The 16,096-nt window shown below is 41.9% G+C and overlaps 1 protein-coding gene across 12 annotated transcripts in view; it reads right to left on the reverse strand.

Annotated features, from left to right (window-relative positions):
• Positions 1-16,096, reverse strand: part of LOC121540372 (CUGBP Elav-like family member 5) — a 343,612-nt gene that overhangs the window by 129,024 nt on the left and 198,492 nt on the right. For all 12 annotated transcript variants that reach the window (XM_041849213.2, XM_041849210.2, XM_041849208.2 and 9 more), the window contains exon 3: positions 3,254-3,302. In XM_041849213.2, the coding sequence (XP_041705147.1) occupies positions 3,254-3,302 (49 nt within the window). The remainder of the gene's footprint in view (positions 1-3,253; positions 3,303-16,096) is intronic.

The following is a 16,096-nucleotide window of genomic DNA, read 5'->3' on the forward strand; positions in this document are numbered from 1 at the left end:
CTGCTTAAGCCAGTACATGTCCAGGCCCGTCTGAAGTGCATTTGGATGATCCAGAAGAGGATTGGGAGAATGTCATATGGTCAGATGAAACCAAAATATAACTTTTTGGTAAAAACTCAACTCGTCATGTTTGGAGGACAAAGAATGCTGAGTTGCATCCAAAGAACACCATACCTACTGTGAAGCATGGGGTTGGAAACATCATGCTTTGGGGCTGTTTTTCTGCAAAGGGACCAGGACGACTGATCCGTGTAAAGGAAAGAATGAATGGGGCCATGTATCGTGAGATTTTGAGTGAAACCCTCCTTCCATCAGCAAGGGCATTGAAGATGAAACGTGGCTGGGTCTTTCAGCATGACAATGATCCCAAACACACCGCCCGGGCAACGAAGGAGTGGCTTCGTAAGAAGCATTTCAAGGTCCTGGAGTGGCCTAGCCAGTCTCCAGATCTCAACCCCATAGAAAATCTTTGGAGGGGAGTTGAAAGTCTGTGTTGCCCAGCGACAGCCCCAAAACATCACTGCTCTAGAGGAGATCTGCATGGAGGAATGGGCCAAAATACCAGCAACAGTGTGTGAAAACCTTGTGAAGACTTACAGAAAACGTTTGACCTGTGTCATTGCCAACAAAGGGTATATAACAAAAGTATTGAGAAACTTTTGTTATTGACCAAATACTTATTTTCCACCATCATATGCCAATAAATTCATTAAAAGTCCTACAATGTGATTTTCTGGATTTTTTTTTCTCATTTTGTCTGTCATAGTTGACGTGTACCTATGATGAAAATTACAGGCCTCTCTCATCTTTTTAAGTGGGAGAACTTGCACAATTGGTGGCTGACTAAATACTTTTTTTCCCCACTGTATATAAAAAAATAACAGAAATACCTTATTTACATAAGTATTCAGACCCTTTGGTATGAGACTCGAATTTGAGCTCAGGTGCATCCTGTTTCCATTGATCATCCTTGAGATGTTTCTACAACTTGATTGGAGTCCACCTGTGGTAAATTCAATTGATTGGACATGATTTGGAAAGGCACACACCTGTCTATATAAGGTCCCACAGTTAACAGTGCATGTCAGAGTAAAAACCAAGCCATGAGGTCGAAGGAATTGCCCATAGCACTCTGAGACAGGATTGTGTTGAGGCACAGGTCAAAACATTTCTGCAGCATTGAAGGTCCCCAAGAACACAGTGGCCTCCATCATTCTTAAATGTAAGAAGTTAGGAACAACCAAGACTCTTCCTAGAGCTGGCATCCCGGCCAAACTGAGCAATCTGGGGAGAAGGGCCTTGGTCAGGGAGGTGACCAAGTACCCGATGGTCACTCTGACAGAGCTCCAGAGTTCCTCTGTGGAGATGGGAGAACCTTCCAGAAGGACAACCATCTCTGCAGCACTCCACCAATCAGGCCTTTATGGTAGAGTGGCCAGACAGAAGCCAGTTTTTGCTTTGTCATTATGGGGTACTGACAAAGGAAACAGGAAAGGGCCTTCCCCAAACTGTTGCCAAAAAGTTGGAAGCACAGAATCGTCTAGAATGTTCTCGTGCTGACGTTAATTCCAGGGGCAGTTTGGAACTCGGTAGTGAGTGTTGCAACCGAGGACAGACAATTTTTACACGCTACGTGCTTCAGCACTCGGCGGTCCCGTTCTATGAGCTTGTGTGGCCTATGTATAGAGCCAAGTTATCGCTTCTCACTGTGTATTTATTCCTTGTGTTATTATTTGTATATTTTTATTATATTTCAACAACAAAAAATATCTCTGCATTGTTGGCATGGGCCCGTAAGTAAGCGTTTCACTGTTAGTCTACACCTGTTGTTTACGAAGCATGTAACAAATACAATTTGATTTGAAAAAGACAGCTGAGTGTCATTGTTAATGCGAACACACACCACCACAATGGCAAAATCAATGGGCCTTTATGGGGCATCAATCTTGACAGCACAAGACCCATGCTTGTCTCCAGAGCTGACTGGTCGGGGGGGGGACAAACAGCCGGGAGATGAGCATGCCCAGTGATCTCTTTTGGCCTTTCCTCAATCCTCTCTCTGGAGATTAGGCTGTCCTTTTGAAGACTGCGTCATTTGACAGGCGGCCAAGTTGCCCGCTGTCCTAATGCATCCTAACCCAAAACAGACAGGGGTTTCTAGGTAAAGATGATGCAGAAGTGGGACATGGGCTGGATTGGCTTTCTGCTCTCGTTTTCTTTGTTTTTCTTTCCCTCTCGCTGTCCCTCTCTCTCTTTATGTCTGCCTCTCTCTCTCTCGCTCTGCCTCTCTCTCTCTCTCTCTCTCTCTGTCTGCCTGCCTCTCTCTCTCTCTCATTCTGTCTCTCACTAACTGAGGCATGGAGAACCTCTCCCTCTCACAAGGCTCTTCAATATAGAGCACCACAGCACTCGCTTTGTCACACACTGTCACTACACACTGTCACACAGTATGAACAGTAGCTAGCTAGAGGATGTTCCCTCCTTTCATCACATTAACATCTATGCAGATGGCGAGTAAAGGAAAGACCAGAGAGATCAAAGACGACAGAATTCAGGCCAAGTAAATGAGGATCTTGGCACGGGCCCTGTGAATTTTATTGATTGTTTGGCAAACTATGCATACTCCCACCCTCCTCCACCTCCCCCTATACTCTCTTGTCTAGAACATACACGTCAGTTTAAGCAAACACATTGTGTGTGTGTGGAGTTGTATGTGTGTGTGGGGGGAAGTGCACTACTGTAGGGCTCTGGTGCCAGTATGCCTGGCTAATCACTCTTTAATTCACAGTAGTATGATTATGTGCTTTGCAGAGGGAGAGCAGGATTAGATAGGCAGGCAGGCAGGCAGACAGGCAAGCAGCAGAAGCCACTAGCTGCCTTCAGTCCCCTGCAAAACCAACCACCATCTCCTTAATTAAAATGAATACGCAGAGCATCAATCAGATAGACACAGGCAACAGAGAGAGCGAGAGAGCAAGAGAGAGAGAGAGAGAGAGAGAGAGAGAGAGAGAGAGAGAGAGAGAGAGAGAGAGAGAGAGAGAGAGAGAGAGAGAGAGAGAGAGAGAGAGAGAGGGAGAGATTGTGAAAGAGAGAGAGAGAGAAAGAGAGTGAAAGAGAAAGGGAAAGAGAGGGAAAGAGAGAAAAAGAGAGAAAAAATGAGAGAGAGAGAAAAAGAGAGCGATATAGAGAGAGCAGAACCAAGAAACAGAAAGATAGATAGATAAAAAAGGATGTCAGAAAATAAAACAAATACCTCCACGGCTCTCACTGTCAGCCGGCTTCACCTGGATGGGGCGAGTCATCTGTAGAAAAACCAATACAGACAAAGAGGTTAGTCCTGGTGTGTGGAACTGTCATCACCACAACAAGGTAACAAGCTTGAAGTGTCAAGGCCCTCTCCCACACAAACAGCTGTTCCCTGATACTGATCAAAGTGCCATGGCGAAGGGGAACACCCAGAGGGATGCAGTGGGGTTGACACTCAGTGCTACTCACTGGAGAAAAATAAGTCCCCCACATCTCACTTTCACACAATCAGACTGGCCTGAATGGTGTGCGCTGTTGGAGGGTGTGTGTGCATGACTAAGAGGCAGGCCTTATACAAGTGAATCCAGCCACAGAAGGAGCGAGATCAATGCAGGCCTATTGATCCAGGGTCCCTGAGCTGTGGAGTGTCTGGCTGGGAAGGATTCTCTGGTTAGGAGGCTCATAGTAATCCACAAGAACCTGATAAGAATGGTATTTGTTGGATTAGATGCTTCTGTCATCACAGCCTTTATGTCACGCTTTTCTCCCGACTTTCTCCCTCCTTTTTCAATATTATTGTTCAAGCTAAACAACTTTACCAACTTATTTGTTCTACAGCAAACTTTCGAGAACATTCCCTGAATTACTGAGTGTTTGTTAAATTACCAGCTACATGCACCTACAGTAGTTTGCAAACAAATCAAATCCAAAGATGATACAAATTAATCCTTTATATCACAAAAACACATACACCCACACAGGTACACATACCTTTTCCATTCAAAGGTGGCATTAAAAAAGTTGTTTATGTTCAAAGAGAAGGGGACAAAAATAAGTTAAATGGCCCTGAATAGTTTTCCATTTACTCCCCTTCTCCCCCCTCATCCTCCCATGTTTCAGTCCAAAGGGAACCCTTTGTCGATCCAAACAAATTGTTTTAATAATAACACAGCAGGCACATTTTTATTAAAAAGGTGCCAAGATCTGCATCGATTTGTGACATGATTACCGAAATATGCAAAGCAATCTCCGACCCTTAACGGCCCTCTCAATTAAGCACCTTTTTATTGTTCCACAACATGGCTCCCCTCCCAATTCCAAGTAAAGTTACCAGATGTTTTTTAAAGAGTCCAAGATCACATTTTTTTCCCACTACAATTTTTTTCTACTGTCCAATTCCCGGGCTGACAAAAGGGCAGATTTAAAGACAGGGCAGTGCCATAAAAGAGTGACTTGTTCAAGGAGAAACATCATAATGGGATTTTAAAACATCTTAATAACATTAAGCTGATATATGAGGGAGAGGCCTGGGCTACACTCATTAAGTGCTAAACGTATCTATTTTCACCTTGAGGAACGAAGTAACCTTGCTCACTGGAATTATACCATACATAGGGGTAGGGGGAGAGAACTTACTGTTGAGAGTTACAATTGTAGAATACACAAGGTGCAATTCTGAAACTTGGTTGTCAATCAAGAGCTTGTTCTCTTGTTATATGTCCCTCACTGACAGTCACTCAATTAGCCCATGTCAGTTAAACAATTTTAGATTGGTAAATTAGTCAAGTTAATCTGGCCAGCTATATAAACTTGTAGTAATCAGGGCCGAATTACCGACTGGGCATGCAGGGCAAGTTCCCAGGGGGGGCCCCCATTGATTTTGTTAGACACTCTCACTCAGATATCATATTAACATGTGTGGTGCCAGGACAACAACCTCTCCCTCAACGTCAGTAAGACCAAGGAGCTGATCGTGGATGACAGGAAACGGGGGGGGATTTGTGTCCAAATCACCTAAAAAGGTCCACACTCATGCAAACAGTCGTGAAGAAGGTGTGACAACATCTCTTCCCCCTCAGGAGGCTGAAAATATTTGGCATGGTCCCTCAAATCCTCACAAAGTTATATAGCTGCACCACTGAGAGCATCTTGATTGGCAGCATCACTGCTTGGTATGGCGACTGCACCACCCTTGATCGCATGGCGCTACAGAGGGTGGTGCGGACAGCCCACTACATCACTGGGGCAGAGCTCCCTGCCATCCAGGACCTCTATTTCAGGCAGTGTGAAAGGAAGGCCCATAAAATTGGTAAAGACTCCAGCCACCCAAGGCATAGACCAGGGGTGTCAAACGTACGGCCCGCGGGCCGGATCAGGCCCACAAACGGGTTTAATCCGGCCCGCGGGGTGATTTTGAAAAAAATAATAATTGTAAAGTATAAAAATGCGCTGCAATTTTTCAATAAAATAAACTGCTGTTTCAATTGCGTCCACTGGATGGCGCAATAGCAATTGTGTTAAGCAAGCAAACTGTTTATACCGGGGCAGAGCAAGTAGGTCAAGCACGTGCAGCCAATGAGCTACTTTGTTTTTCCCGCGATATTTATTACGGCTTCTACTTTTAACATTATGTGCTTTGGCACCCTCATTGCCCCAATATGTCTCTGTCAAAAAAGAGAAAAGTGGACGCAGAGTGCAGAGTGTTCCAAGAAAAATTGTCATCCTATTTAATCACGGAATTGAATGGGAAAGCTGTATGTTTGGTGTGTTCAGAGCATGTTGCAGTGCTGAAAGAATATAACCTTCGCCGCCACTATGTGAGTCTTCATGCCGACAAATATGACAACTTTCAAGGACAGCGGAGATGAGAGAAGGTGAATGAACTGTTGGCGGGTCTGAAGAAACAGCAGTCTGTGTTTACTCACAGCCGAGACATCAGTGACGCTGCAGTGAAAGCTAGCTACCTCATTGCTAATGAAATCGCAGTGGCTTCAAAACCATTTAGTGAGGGTGAATTTGTAAAAACATGCATGATGAAGGCAGCAGAGATTGTGTGCCCTGAAAAGCGGCAGGCTTTTGCAAATATCAGCCTGACAAGAAACACAGTTGCAGACAGGATTTCCGATCTTTCAGTGGATTTGGACAGCCAGTTGAAGCAAAAGTAAAGTCATTTATTGCGTTTTCGGTTGCAATTGATGAAAGCACGGACATTACAGATGTTGCACAACTGGCCATTTTCATCCGCGGAGTTGATGACACATTGACCGTCACCGAGGAGTTTGTGGAGTTGGTGCCGGTGACAGATACAACGACAGCAGCTGATATTTTTTCCGCACTCGTCGGGCGCGCTGGACAAGGTCGGAGTGGACTGGTCCCGCGCTGTCAGCCTGGCTACAGATGGTGCGCCCTCAATGATCGGGGAAAAAAGCAGGCGTTGTGACAAAGTTCAGAGAGAAAGTGCAATCTGCAAATGGAGGACGTGATTTTTGACTTTTCACTGTATTTTGCACCAGGAGGCTTTGTGTTGCAAGTCATTAAAAATGGATAACGTCATGAAGGTGGTCATCCAAACTGTTAATTTCATCCGATCCAGAAGCCTGAATCACCGTCAGTTTGACAGCCTTCTCAGAGAGAAAGACCACATCTATGGCCTGCCATACCACACTGAGGTAAGATGGTTAAGCAGAGGTGCTGTGCTGAGGCGTTTCTTTGATTTACGAGAAGAAATTGAACAGTTCATGGAAGAAAAGGGCAAACCAGTGTTAGAATTTCATTCCGCAGAATGGATGCCGGACCTTGCATTTATGGTGGATGTTACAGAGCACCTGAATAACTTGAACAAACAGCTGCAAGGGCGCAACAAAGTTGTCATGCAGTATTATGACAGCATACGTTCTTTCAAGTTGAAGCTGTCATTGTGGGAGACGCAACTTGCCGGTGGTGATGCAGCTCACTTCCCCTGTCTGAAAAATGTGTGCGCGACCCAACGTGGCAGACGTGAAGCGGTTCAAAGATAAAATAACGGGACTGTTACGGGAGTTTGAGCAACGCTTTCAGATTTATGTTTATATGTTTTTATGTTGATGTGCTATTGTTTTTAATTGATTTTATTTTGTTTGTATATTTAACCTATTCTTGACTCTGTGGTTCTTGCACTTGTTTGGGGAACAGGATTTCATTATTTGTATCTACATTTCTGCCTGAGAAATGACACCCTGATATAGTTCTGTGATCTGTGATATACTTCTGTGAATCACTGAGGCATTGTGTGTTTGTGTGTTCTTTGTCCTCAGAACTTTCAAATAACTTGAGGTGTTTTATGATTAATAGTGATGTTGTGCTTTTGGACACTGTCCTCAGGCTCCAGCTTTATGTTTATATGTTTTTATGTTGATGTGCTATTGTTTTTAATTGTTTTTATTTTATTTGTATATTTAACCTATTCTTGACTCTGTGGTTCTTGCACTTGTTTGGGGAACAGGATTTCATTATTTTTATCTACATTTCTGCCTGAGAAATGACACCTGATATAGTTCTGTGATCTGTGAAACAGTTCTGTTAATCACTGAGGCATTGTGTGTTTGTGTGTTCTTTGTCCTCAGAACTTTCAAATAACTTGAGGTGTTTTATGATTAATAGTGATGTTGTGCTTTTGGACACTGTCCTCAGGCTCCAGCTTTATGTTTATATGTTTTTATGTTGATGTGCTATTGTTTTTAATTGATTTTATTTTATTTGTATATTTAACCTATTCTTGACTCTGTGGTTCTTGCACTTGTTTGGGGAACAGGATTTCATTATTTGTATCTACATTTCTGCCTGAGAAATGACACCCTGATATAGTTCTGTGATCTGTGAAACAGTTCTGTTAATCACTGAGGCATTGTGTGTTTGTGTGTTCTTTTTCTTTAGAATTTTCAAATAAACTTGACGTGTTTTATGATTAATAGTGATGTTGTGCTTGTACTATTTTGGACACACTGTCCTCAGGCTCCAGCTTTATGTTGTATGTTGATCGTATTAAAACAAAGAAAACAATCTGAAGTTGTTGTTTTTAAGTTATATATACCATGATTTTTCCGGTCCGGTCCATGTGGCCCCTGAGCTAAAATGAGTTTGACACCCCTGGCATAGACTGTTCTCTCTGCTTCCGCACGGCAAGTGGTACTGGAGCAACAAGTCTGACAACAACAGGCTCCTGAACAGCTTCTATCCCAAAGCCATAAGACTGCTAAATAGCTAACAAAATGGCTACACGGACTATCTGCATTGACCCTTCTATTTTATTGTTACTTTTGCACTGTCTCTATACACACTCATACACTCACTCACTCACACACACTCACTTAATTTGCTCACACACACACATTCATACTGACTCTACACACAGGCACACACACTCACATTCAATCATCACATACGCTACTGGTACACTGTTTATCACATGTCCTGATGCCTGGTCACCTTACCCCATACATACAGTATCTAACCCTACCACTCCAGTATCCCTGCACATTGTAAATATGGTATTGGCACTGACCCTGGAATTGACCCTGTATATAGCTTACTTACTTCCTTACTGTTTTTCTTATTTCTTATTTCAATTTATTGTGTTTTTGTTCTACATTACTTTTATATTAATTGTTTATAGTACTACTAATATTGATTACTGCGTTATTGGGTTAGAACAAGCAAGAAATACATTTCACTATACTTGTGCACGTGACAATAAAACTTGAAACTTGATGGCATAAGCCATGGCAAAATGTGTAGAATTGCAGGAAATTAGCTTTTAAAACAGCTAAAATGTCTCCCCACCACATGGTAAAATGTGTAGAATTGCAGGAAATTTGCTATAAACTGCAACAACAAAAAAGTTATGTAAAGCAAATGTATTTGTTGACCTTTTGTTAATAAAATACTTTTTCTGCTAACAGATCTCTGTACGTATACAATTATAGCTTTTAATCCCGGTGCTGAGTTAATGTGAGTTAATGTGTATCGGCTAATTGTATAGCTAATAGGCTATGTTTTTGTAGATCGATTGAGGTGAATGAAGCTACAGCAACCAGTGTGATTGATAATGGTTGGGGTAATCTTTGCTTGTTTTTCGCTGTTCTCCAAATAGCATTTTTTTTTATTGTATAGAAATGCAGTAAATGAGTTTCAACTTTCTTAAACTGTCTTGTACTCAATGCACTCAAACCACCCACGTTCAAAGCATCATGATAGATTGAATATCTTACTGAGAAAAATATCCTCAAGACAAATTCAATGTTCACTGATAACTTTGGCACCTTTACAATGGCAAACTCATATGGGAAGCACAAATCAAGATGCAGAATCTTTGTGCTTTGACATTTGTGGTAAGATAAAAAAGAGACGTTTCAACACTACTATGTATCATGGAAGACATTTGCACTATATACTCTAGCTTGCAGACACAGAGGTCTTCTCCACAGGGTTTCTGAGAGTGGGATGTATTATCTCTCTCTCTAAGCCCAGCTACGGTTCAGGCAGTAACATGTTGACTTAATGGCCTATTTATTTGCCCAAAAGCTATGCATTTTCTTCCTGTACATTCATAACATTCAGTATCGATGGCTTTCAGTTTGCTGAATGTATATTTTTTCTCTTGCTTTGTTTGCTTTTTCCATATTATTAATATACGTAGCCTTAGAATTAAGGTTAATGAAATCATTAACTTGCTAACATTACATTTTTTACATTTTAGTCATTTAGCAGACGCTCTTATCCAGAGCGACTTACAGGAGCAATTAGGGTTAAGTGCCTTGCTTAAGGGCACATCGACAGATTTTTTATCTAGTCGGCTCGGGGATTAGAACCAGCAACCTTTCGGTTACTGGCACAACACTCTTAACCACTAAGCTACCAACCATCAGATAACATTCATATATTAGCCATTTCTGAGACTTAGACAATTAATTTGATGATACAGCAGTAGCAATACAAGGATATACAGTGGGGAAAAAAGTATTTAGTCAGCCACCAATTGTGCAAGTTCTCCCACTTAAAAAGATGAGAGAGGCCTGTAATTTTCATCATAGGTACACGTCAACTATGACAGACAAAATTAGAAAAAAAAATCAAGAAAATCACATTGTAGGATTTTTTATGAATTTATTTGCAAATTATGGTGGAAAATAAGTATTTGGTCAATAACAAAAGTTTCTCAATACTTTGTTATATACCCTTTGTTGGCAATGACACAGGTCAAACGTTTTCTGTAAGTCTTCACAAGGTTTTCACACACTGTTGCTGGTATTTTGGCCCATTCCTCCATGCAGATCTCCTCTAGAGCAGTGATGTTTTGGGGCTGTCGCTGGGCAACACGGACTTTCAACTCCCTCCAAAGATTTTCTATGGGGTTGAGATCTGGAGACTGGCTAGGCCACTCCAGGACCTTGAAATGCTTCTTACGAAGCCACTCCTTCGTTGCCCGGGCGGTGTGTTTAGGATCATTGTCATGTTGAAAGACCCAGCCACGTTTCATCTTCAATGCCCTTGCTGATGGAAGGAGGGTTTTCACTCAAAATCTCACGATACATGGCCCCATTCATTCTTTCCTTTACACGGATCAGTCGTCCTGGTCCCTTTGCAGAAAAACAGCCCCAAAGCATGATGTTTCCACCCCCATGCTTCACAGTAGGTATGGTGTTCTTTGGATGCAACTCAGCATTCTTTGTCCTCCAAACACGACGAGTTGAGTTTTTACCAAAAAGTTATATTTTGGTTTCATCTGACCATATGACATTCTCCCAATCCTCTTCTGGATCATCCAAATGCACTCTAGCAAATAAATTCATTAAAAATCCTACAATGTGATTTTCTGGAGAAAAAAAATTCTCAATTTGTCTGTCATAGTTGACGTGTACCTATGATGAAAATTACAGGCCTCTCTCATCTTTTTAAGTGGGAGAACTTGCACAATTGGTGGCTGACTAAATACTTTTTCCCCCCACTGTAACTCTGGGTCTTCCATTCCTGTGGCGGTCCTCATGAGAGCCAGTTTCATCATAGCGCTTGATGGTTTTTGCGACTGCACTTGAAGAAACTTTCAAAGTTATTGAAATGTTCTGTATTGACTGACCTTCGTGTCTTAAAGTAATGATGGACTGTTGTTTCTCTTTGCTTATTTGAGCTGTTCTTGCCATAATATGGACTTGGTCTTATACCCCCCTACCTTGTCACAACACAACTGATTTTTTTCTCAATTTGTCTGTCATAGTTGACGTGTACCTATGATGAAAATTACAGGCCTCTCTCATCTTTTTAAGTGGGAGAACTTACACAATTGGTGGCTGACTAAATACTTTTTTCCCCCACTGTAACATCTATAGAAAATACAGGAATGCTTATGGGGGAGGTGTTGCTGTATATATTCAGAGCCATATCCCTGTAATGCATAGAGAATATCTTATGTCAAGTGTTATTGAAGTGTTGTGTTTTGCAGGTTCACCTGGCACATCTAAAGCCTTTTCTTTTGGGGTGTTGCTATATAGTCCACCAAGTGCTAACAGTCGGTATCTAAATAATATGTCTGAAATGCTTCATAGTGCATGTGATGTAAACAGAGAGGTCGACTTTCTTGGGGACCTGAATATTGACTGGTTTTCATCAAGCTGTCCTCTCAAGAGGACGCTTCTCACTGTAGCCAGTGCCTGTAATCTGGTTCAGGCTATTAATCAACCTACCAGGGTGTTTACAAACACTACAAGAATAAGATCATCCACATATATTGATCACATTTTTACTAATACTGTAGAACTTTGTTCTAAAGCTGTATCCGTAACCATTGGATGCAGTGATCACAATATAGTGGCTATATCCAGGAAAGCCAAAGTCCCAAAAGCTGGGCCAAAATAGTGTATAAGAGATCATACAAAATATTTAGCTGTGACTCTTATGTGGGTGATGTAAAAAAGATTTGCTGGTCTGATGTGATTAGTAAGGAGCATCCATACACTGCACTTGATTATGAATTTATGAAATTGCTTCTTTCAATTATTGATAAACATGCCCCTGTTAAGAGACTGACTGTTAGAAATGTTAAGGCTCCATTGATTGATAAGGAATTAAAAAACGTAATGGTTGAAAGAGACGGGGCAAAAGGAGTGACTAATAAGTCTAGCCGCACATCTGACTGGCTGACTTACTGCAAATTGAGAAATGATGTGACTAAACTCAACAAAAAAAGAAGAAACTGTATTATGAAGCCAAGCTCAATGATATAAAGAATAATGAGAAGAAGAAAAAAATTGGAGTACTTTATATGAAAATATGGGCAGAAAGACTAATTCAACTCCATCTTTGATCGAATCAGATGGCTTAATCATCACAAAACCATTTGATGTTGGCAATTATTTAAATAATTACTTCATTGGAAAGTGGGCAAACTTAGGCAGGAAATGCCAACAACGAACAGTGAGCCATCGTACTCATGCATAAAAAAACTAATAATGAAAGAAAAGCATTGTAAGTTAGAATTTTGTAAAGTCATTGTGGGAGAGGTGGAAAATGATCGTTATCGATCAATAATGACAAACCTCCTGGCATTGACAATTTAGATGGAAAGCTACTGAAGATGGTAGCTGACTCTATAGCCACTCCTATCTGTCATATGTTTAATCTGAGCCTAGAGGAAAGTCTTTGTCCTCAGGCCTGGAGGGAAGTCAAAGTCATTCCGCTACCCAAGAGCTAAGAGCTTGCTGCCAGCTCTTAGCAAACTGTTGGAAAAAAATTTGTTTGACCAAATACAATGCTATTTCTCTGTAAACAAATTAACAACAGACTTTCAGCATGCTTATAGAGAAGGGGACTCAACATGTACTGCACTGACACAAATGACTGATGATTGGTGCAGCCTTTGATATTATTGACCATTATTGTTGAGAAACATATGTGTTATGGCTTTTCAGCCTCTGCCATAGTATGGATTCAGAGCTATCTATCTAATAGAACTCAGAGGGTTTTCTTTAATGGAAGCTTCTCTAATGTCAAACATGTAAAGTGTGGTGAACCGCAGGACAGCTCTCTAGGCCCTCTACTCTTTCCTATTTTTACTAATGACCTGCCACTGGCATTAAACAAAGCATGTGTGATCATGTATGCTGATGATTCAACCATATACGCATCAGCAACAACAGCTAATGAAGTCACTGAAACCCTTAACAAAGAGTTGCAGTCAGTTTTGGAATGGGTGGCCAGTAATAACATCTCTAAAACTGAACATCTCTAAAACTAACAGCACTGTATTTGGTACAAATCATTCCCTAAGATCTAGACCTAAGCTGAAACTGGTAATGAATGGCGTGGCTGTTGAACAAGTTGAGAAGACTAAATTACTTGGTGTTACCTTAGATTGTAGCCTCCTGTAGCTCAGTTGGTAGAGCATGGCGCTTGCAACGCCAGGGTTGTGGGTTCGATTCCCATGGGGGGCCAGTATGAAAAATGTATGCACTCACTAACTGTAATAAGAGCTCTGGATAAGAGCGTCTGCTAAATGACTAAAATGTAAACTGTCATGGTCAAAACATATAGATTCAATGGTTGTAAAGATGGGGAGAGGTCCGTCCGTAATAAAGAGATGCTCTGCTTTTTTGACACCACACGCCATAAAGCAAGTCCTGCAGGCTCTAGTTTTATCTTATCTTGATTATTGTCCAGTCATATGGTCGTGCTGCAAAGAAAGACCTAGTTAAGCTGCAGCTGGCCCAGAACAGAGCGGCACATCTTGCTCTTCATTGTAATCAGAGGGCTAATATTAATACTATGCATGCCAGACTCTCTTGGCTAAGAGTTGACGAAAGACTGACTGCGTCACTTCTTGTTTTTATAAGAAACATTCAAATGTTGGAAATTCCAAATGGTTTGCATAGTCAACTTATACACAGCACTGACACACACACTTACCCCACCAGACATATCACCAGGGGTATTTTCACAGTCCCCAGGTCCAGAACAAATTCAAGGAAGCGTACAGTATTATACAGAGCCATGAGTGCATGGAACTCCCTTCTATCTTACATAGCGCAAGTGAACAGCAAACCTGGTTTTAAAAAAACGAATAAAGCAACACCTCACGGCACAACACCTCTCCCCATGTGACCTACTTGTTGTGTGTATGTACTGACATGTATGTGTAACTGATAGATGCACACACACACACACACACACTACATGGTCAAGTTTGTAAATGTATGTAAATTGTCTTGTAAGTCTTTTGTCTGTAATGTATTTTTCATTATGTGTCGGACCCCAGTAAGACTAGCTGTCGTCATTGGCGTCGGCTAATGAGGATCCTAATAAATCAAATCAAATTAAATCAGTTTAGTACATTTTCTCCATTTGTAATAGGATAAATACAAATCCTGCATGCCTGGGCATGGTTGCAAACGAGCACACACATGCACACGCACGCACGCACGCACGCACACACACACACACACACACACACACACACACACACACACACACACACACACACAGAGAGTAAACAGAATATAATTAATAAACTATGGCTGTTGTCAGGGAAACCGTTCATTTAGACCAGGTCCTGTAGGACTTAGGTGTTTTTTCCCCCTTTGTGAGTGTGTGCTTGAAGCCCTCTGTACACACTCGACAGCAAAGCAACCAAGCAGATGGAATGGGTGAACTATGGATCTTCAGCAAATAACAACCTATGTTCTAATTGGGATGCTTTTCATTCCTCCATTCACTGAGCTGAGGACGAAAATGGGGGGATGGGGAGAGAGGCAGGGAGGAAGGTAGGGGAAACAAAAGAGCGGGAGAGAGGGAGAGCTGCCTGCAACTCCATGATAAGATTGCTTTGCAGTTGACTGGCATTTCTCCAGCCCTGACTCCACCCTATTGCTTCTCCTATTCAGACGCATTCTGATAAACCCCAATGCATGAGCTGCATAGTATAGTATACACACACTGTATACTAACACTGCTGCTATTCCTGTGGTGGCCAATCTATTGTTTGCCTTTGGTCGCGTATCAATGATAAATGGCATTGACAATGACAAGGTGTTGAAATGCAAACTGATATTGACTGTGAAATCTATCATTCAAGGAAATGAATGCCGCCCCAATATCACCGTTCTTTGTTTGAAGCATTAAGGTTCATTACCTTGAGAGAATATTACCTTTTTTGAGTCAGGTTTATGCACCTGAAGTCCTTAACACCTTTTTGTGCTCTATATATCCATAAATTGAGAGTCCAAGGGCCTCGGCAGGATAGGGAGCCCAGACTCGGTGGGCTCTGTGTGGGTGTATCAGACCTCTCCCTGCCCCTGACGGCCTGCCTCACTGCTGGAGGTTCCCATCCACCACTACAACACCACCCCTCGTTAGTAAGATTTAAAGTCCACTGATGACGCTTGGTTAATTGTGACTGGTGACTTTGGGGGATTTAGTAGCAGGATGGAGTGGAGCAGAGTGGTCTCTCTCTCTCTGGCTGGATGGGAGCTGGGCAAGTCATGCTGCATTACTGGAGTCGATTTACAGACTTGGTACATACAAAACACATATGTCAACAGTAAATACTGTAGGCCTATGTATATGCAAAATCTCTGACTATTCACATTTACTATATAACAGACTATCCTGAGATTATTAATGAAATATTACCAGGCCATCAAAGCACAGTTTCCTGTGTTATATTCCTATCAGGATAATAAACAGCCTCTGACTGCAGTGATAATTAATATTCCCAGTTATTGATGTGAACGTGTGCTGAGTGGTGATACAGAACCCCAGCCGTGATCATACATCTACAGTACAGAGCGAGAGAGAGAGAGAGAGAGAGAGCGAGAGAGAGAGAGAGAGAAAGAACTCAGCCATGGAACCACGGACAGACCAATAAATTGCATGTGTCACACCCTGATCTGATACACCTGTCTTGTGATTGTCTCCAACCCCCACCAGGTGTCTCCCATTACCTCGTGTATTTATACCTGCATTTTTCTGTTTGTCTGTTGCCAGTTGATCTTGTCCCGTCAAGTCCTACCAGCGTGTTCCCGTGTTTCCTGTGCTGTAGTTTTTG

Source organism: Coregonus clupeaformis, chromosome 26 (assembly GCF_020615455.1).
Source record: "Coregonus clupeaformis isolate EN_2021a chromosome 26, ASM2061545v1, whole genome shotgun sequence".
Lineage (NCBI taxonomy): Eukaryota > Metazoa > Chordata > Actinopteri > Salmoniformes > Salmonidae > Coregonus > Coregonus clupeaformis.